Source organism: Frankliniella occidentalis, unplaced genomic scaffold (genome assembly GCF_000697945.3).
Source record: "Frankliniella occidentalis isolate FOCC.00 unplaced genomic scaffold, Focc_3.1 Scaffold91, whole genome shotgun sequence".
NCBI lineage: Eukaryota > Metazoa > Arthropoda > Insecta > Thysanoptera > Thripidae > Frankliniella > Frankliniella occidentalis.
In genome coordinates this window covers 667,996-674,068 of record NW_026267220.1, presented here as the reverse complement: position 1 = coordinate 674,068, position 6,073 = coordinate 667,996, and the positions used below count along the sequence as shown (strand labels likewise).

General features: G+C 45.9%; 1 protein-coding gene across 11 annotated transcripts in view; it reads right to left on the bottom strand.

Annotated features, from left to right (window-relative positions):
- Positions 1-493: 493 nt before the first annotated feature.
- The window catches only part of LOC127749774 (uncharacterized), a 19,911-nt gene continuing 14,331 nt past the window's right edge, over positions 494-6,073 (bottom strand). For 9 of the 11 annotated variants that reach the window (XM_052269382.1, XM_052269386.1, XM_052269390.1 and 6 more), the window contains 5 exons: positions 5,380-5,748; positions 4,926-5,021; positions 4,637-4,734; positions 4,306-4,530; positions 494-3,960 (listed from right to left, as the gene is read on the bottom strand). In XM_052269382.1, the coding sequence (XP_052125342.1) occupies positions 3,441-3,960; positions 4,306-4,530; positions 4,637-4,734; positions 4,926-5,021; positions 5,380-5,748 (1,308 nt within the window). In that variant the 3' untranslated portion in view covers positions 494-3,440. The remainder of the gene's footprint in view (positions 3,961-4,305; positions 4,531-4,636; positions 4,735-4,925; positions 5,022-5,379; positions 5,749-6,073) is intronic. The other 2 variants (XM_052269392.1, XM_052269385.1) reach the window with 2 other exon arrangements.

Sequence of the window (6,073 nt, the reverse complement as noted above, 5' to 3'; positions counted from 1 at the left end):
TCCACACAGCTGCATGGCGGGTTGGCCTACCCAGCGCGTGGCAGGCGCTTAGGGCGAGCCGCCGGCTCCACACAGCTGCTTGGCGGGTTGGCCTACCCAGCGCGTGGGAGGCGCTATCCGTAACGTGCCCTATGCAAAGTCATCTCGGTATCCTCAACTCAAATACGTACATTGTCAATATTTAAAAAGTTGGCTGTAGCAAGTGATTGTTTTGACCAATGCAAAATTGGCCTGCTGTAGCAAACAAGCAGTCCAGTGGATAACAGCAAGATACGCGGCTCTCACCTTGCAATTCGTGATACCAGGATGCCGTCTGATACGAATATTGCCTTTACTCTTCAATTAACTTGAGATGTGGAGTCACCGCCGAGCCCCTTGTAAGTATGTATATGCGCATTGTTTCTTCTTCGCATGTTGGTTATCTGGTGGTTTATGATATGTCGTAACCAGTGACAAGAGGGTGACACCAAAAACACATCTGCCGAGAGAACCATTTTGTTTTCTTTATCACATTTATTTTGTTTTATTGTTTAACAAAAAAAATTAATTTCACCAAAATTTAATAACAATGTTTCAAATAAAATAATTCACTTATAAAGAACCCATTTCTTTACATTTTAACGTATCACGATTTTTATACAAATGGCGTTACCACATGTGACCCTAAAGTTTGGAATTATTCTATTGATATTTTGAATGTGCAGTAAAAATTGTCCGCAAAGTGTCCGCAAAATGAATGATCTCCGCAATAGCACATCACTTGAGAGGAAGAAGGAGGGAATGGCAGCACACTATACTGGCCTTGACTTTCATTCATGAGATGGCAGTAACAATTTGGAGGAAATGTAGGTTTTTTAAATTAAGCATTGTGATAATAGTCAAAAGTATATCTATTTTGTTATCACAGTGACATACTGTCATGTAGAAAGATAAGTTGAAAGTGGCTGCTTTGAGTCATTCTCACTATACTAAAATGCTGGGCACTTATTTTACTTAAAGATCTTTGTAGCATAGCTAAAATTCAAGCAGTGTTTTCGTCTTTGTTTACAAGAACATTTGGTGTTATTATGAGTACGAACACAAGGGATATGCATGGGATGGTTGACGTACTTTTCAAATAAGGCAGCTCAACCCAGATAGGTATCCTAATGTCTATTTAGGAAAATATTGCAAACATGATTTTTTGAAATAAAATAAAATATATTTCCAGCGCTACTGCCCGCAGTCAGCAATATTTACTTCCCTGCCTTTAGTTAAGTGAAAAAAGTGTCCAGCATATTTATATTGAGAAATGAGCAAAGGAATGACTTTCTCCTTCTTTAGAATATAAATGTATTCAATCTCACCTTATTTTTGATGGCTTTGAGAACTCAGAAAACCAACTATGTATGAGCTACTGGAAACAGAATGAACAATATATTTTAGTAACTCTAAATAATCGCTTTAGAATAAATAATATTCTGTATTAGGCCATGAAAATGCCATAATGCTGCACTTGTCCAATGACTTATGCATGAAATGAATGTTGTAGTTGACCAAGTAATGTACATTGTTTCCAGTTCTGAATTTCCAAACAATCTGCTTTAATTGATCTATCTAAAAAATTCAGGTCTAAGTGAATATAGTAGCCATCCATATTCTAATTTTCTCCTTTCTGCTAATCATCTTGTTCAAGAAAATGTTTAACACCGTTTCATTTTGGTTTGCTGAAGTGCATATGTAGACACTTAAACATATACACACTCGCCAAACTGTAGCGAGGCTCTTACTTGTGAGCAAATGTTTCATATAAAAAAATTATGTTTACATTTATTTTATATATATATATACGTATATAATTCCATATTTATATATATACTTTAGAAAAATCCCTAAACTTAGCTCACCGTTGAATTTTAGCCTTTGTTTAGTTCTTCATTTCATTTCTTGTTGGTCGATGTCTTTGGGGCTTAGTATTGGCACATAGTTTATGTTTGATAGCATTGACAGATTGTGAGCAAAACGCAAAACCCAGAATGATCATTTGACACAAGAATTTGATGGTGAAAACGGTAAGCCATATCCTAATATATAAAAAGAAGAGAGATTTTGAACTGATGCAAATTTGTGAAATAAGAGGTAATTTTACGAAACATTATCGATAGATGATGCTTTTCTATCACAAATCTGTAGGAAGTTAGAAGCTCCCATACAGTGTTTGTCAAATAGTGCTGAATGCTTGAGCAAGTTTAGGTTTTAAACACATTCTCTGTTGATAGGAAATAAACATTTTAAAATAAACTTTAAAACAGGAGGAATATGAAATGACTAAATTGTCACACAGAAACAACATTGAAGAGAGCAAGCAAGTTCAAAACATGGTTCAAGACATTGTTAAATATTGTTGCAAAAATTTTCATAAATGTTTTTGTCAGTAATGGGTTTGGTTTACCTAAACAAGTACAATTTTTGGGACTGTTCAAAAGTGAACTCTGGTTTTCTATTTTGATGGGGAGAAGGATACCGTACGTAATTTACCACCAAAGGAATGGAAACCAATAAAATAACACAATAATGTAACTATGAAAGGTTTTCATAAGAAAGAAAATGAATGTGCCCCTATCTCCCCAGCTTTGAATGATCAAATTATTTCGACATTTTCACTCTTGTCCACAAATAGAGGAAAAGTCAGTGTGACAACATAACGGTGAGGTCTTTGTTTGATATTTATAGAATAACTCTAAAGCACTGGATATTAATGAGTTTTGAAAGAGAAAGGTGCACATTGATTTTGAGCAGTCAAATGGCAATGGACTATACCGCATATTCCATAAGAAACAAAGACCCTTATATGGTAAATGTGTCTTTAGCTATTCATCCCTGTCACCTTTCTTAAGATGTTTCACACTACATGTTTCAAAAACACAGAAAGCTGGAACTTTATATCATTATTGCACACCGTCATCTAAACAATACTAATACTTCAGATAAAATCGTCATGTGGCCTTGTATGGGCTCATCACTCTGACAACCCTGGTATTCCTCCTCCGCTCAATAAGACAGCTTCATACTTGGCGGCTTTCTGACGGAGGTTTAAAAATTAACGTATAAAGCGTTCTTTGAGCCCAGACATCATTAATTAACGCTCCTGATGCAGGATCAATCAAAGGATCCTAAGCCAGCGGCAGAGACGCTGGGTTCATGTGGATAACGCCACCAATACCAAACATCGGAGGGAATCGACATAAAATACAATTTTCTTTATCATACAATTATCCCAATCAAGTATTCTGTTAATATCATACACTTATTTTTTTTAATATAAAAAAAACAACACTTCAACAATATGAACAGCTTCTTTCTTCCTACACACAAATTGTTTGAGTCTTGCTAGGGTTGTACGAGAAAACCTCGCACTGAACATGGTGAGCGGCACGAGTGTCGCGGCATTCGGGCGCACTTTAATGTTTGTACTCGGGGTACCGCTTTTTGTGGTTCTGGACAAGAGGCGCGGGCCCGGCGGCCGGCAAGGCGGCCGGCAAAGCAGCCGGCACGGCGGCCTGCCGCGTGTCAGAGGCCGACGACGACACCACGGCCTCACTGTCGTCCTCCGAGTCCCGATTGCTGCCATTGGATGAGACGCCGCTGCCGCCACCGTCGCCGTTCACGCCGTTGAGGTGGCGCACTTTGGCAAGGGCGGGGGCAGCGGGCGCGGCGGGCGCGGCGGCGGCGAGGACGGCGTGCCTCGCGCCCGACTCGCAGTACGAGTCCGCCGTGTCGGATGAGGACGACGGTGGCGACGGGAAGTACTCGCGTTTGCTCCCGCCCGGGGACGCCGTCGACGCCTTGCCCGGAGACTGGTGCAGCAGTAAGGGGCAGTCCATGGCGGCCGCCTTCTTGGCACTTGCCGCGACCATCTCAGCGCGAGCAGCGCTAGGCGACCGCGCTGCCGTCGCTCGACGAGCTTTAACACAGTCATCACTAGAGGACATCACCCAGATAATCTACACGCACGGGCAGGGGCAGGGGTGGGGAGCTAGGTAGGGTCACGTGATGCCAGAAGGGACAGGGGCAAAGGAGGGGATGACTGGCACCGGTATTTGAACCACCCGCATCCAGGCGAATAAAGGCATGCATGCCGACATCGCACCGCCCGCTTGTCCCGGTGCCAGGTTCGAATACTGGCGCCAGCAAACGGCATTTCCTCGCTCGATCATTCTTCTCTTATCTTAGTCTGAGCACGCACAGGACGGGCCTCCCACCCTCCCCCTAACCCGTAGCTCCTCCCTGGACCCGCCGTGCTGCCCAACACCCTACTCTTCTCACCTCTCGCTATCCGGAGTGTCGCCACAGATTTGGGCCCCGGCTCGGTCCGGGTCGGCAGTCTCATATATAGACTCCTCGTCAGGGAGCTGGTGGTGCATGGTGTGGCCCGGGTAGGGGTGGCCGTAGTGCGACGACCCCGCCGAGCCCCCGCTGCCGTGGCGGTTGGCACTCGGCCTAAACCGGCCCAAGACGAAGGACATGTCGTCGCGACCCCGGGACCCTCGTCTGAAAGCGCAATTACAATTGTCATTTTTCGATGTCCAACAACGATGCTTCGATATGGGCGTCTACACGACGCGTTGAATCTTTGCAGCGGTCTGACTACACTTACCGACTTGATTCTGAGCCTTCCATATACATTCTCTCTTGAAGATCCTCTGAACCAGAGGGACTAATGTGTCTCACAGCATCCATTTGCCGGATGATATCCTGAAACCAGACAAGAGGACAATTGCTTACTATTTCAAGAGACTCAATTAAACGGAAAGCAAAAAACTTTGCCTTCTAAATTCGAATTTTCTATCTAGTTTATGAGTGCAAAAAATTGAGAATGAATTGAAAATTTAAGATTTCTTTGAACTGTGTAGGAATGTGTAGAGCTTTTGCAGCCCAACACCCACCTGTCCAGCATGCCAGTGATGTCCATTCGATTGACATGGTTCTGACTGGTGATTGGGGGCCGGGAAGCGAAACTCCCCGCTGTACCCAACTCTCTCCTAAGTACATAGATGTGTCATGAGAACAAAATGCTTGACCACTATCCACTATACAACGAAATAGACGCAGAGGAAATAAACCAAGCAGTGGTAAGACACGATTTAAAGTTTTCTTCTCGTAACAAATACATGAAAAAGGAATGCGGGTTTCCTGTTCGGATTCGCCTTAAAAACCGAAACCGCTTAACGCAGTTGGAAAAGAAGAAGAAGCCGATACATTTAACTCACATTCTGCGCTAAACATCCCGACCATTGTTGTCATGACACATTTATGCACCTGCAATGTTACGGGATGCGGCGAGCGTGTTCTACCACCACCTCACTCTTTGTACTCGTTCACCTTTACGCCAGGACGTACCGTGAGGTTTCTGATGGTCATCGGCCGACTCCCCGGCGGCGGGCCGTCGTCGTCCTCGTCGTGCGAGTGCGTCCCGGAGTGCGTGCCCGAGTGCGTGCCCATGGCGGCGTGGCCGCCGTAGCCGTACTGGTAGGGGTACTGCACCTCCACCATGGACGGCATCATGCCCACGCCCTCGTCGCAGATCTTCTCCTGGCTGGAGGAGCGCTTGTAGCTCTCCAGCGACCGCCTGATGATCTCCTCGGTGAGCATGGAGGAGCCCGACGGCGTGTTGCTGCCGCCCTGGTGCTGCATGTTGCGCGCCGTGTGCAGCGCCTCCAGCATGTTGCGCGTGTAGCCGTCCAGGCTACGGATCTTGTGCTCCACCTGCTGCAGGGCCAAGATGACGTACATGAGCTACTTTTTATGCTTGCCCATAACTAAAGTTCACGCACAGATGCCCGGGTGGTAGGCAGACCCGTCACACAAGGCCGCGTGGCAGGCCTGCCCACCAGCAGGCTGCCTGCATAGTAGGCAGTCTCGCCGCACACGGCCGCGTGGCAGGCGTGCCCGCCAGCAGGCTGCCTGCATGGTAGGCAGTCCCGCCACACACGGCCGCATGGCAGGCCTGCCCGCCAGCAGGCTGCCTGCATGGTAGGCAGACCCGTCACACAAGGCCGCGTGGCAGGCCTGCCCACCAGCAGGCTGCCTGCAT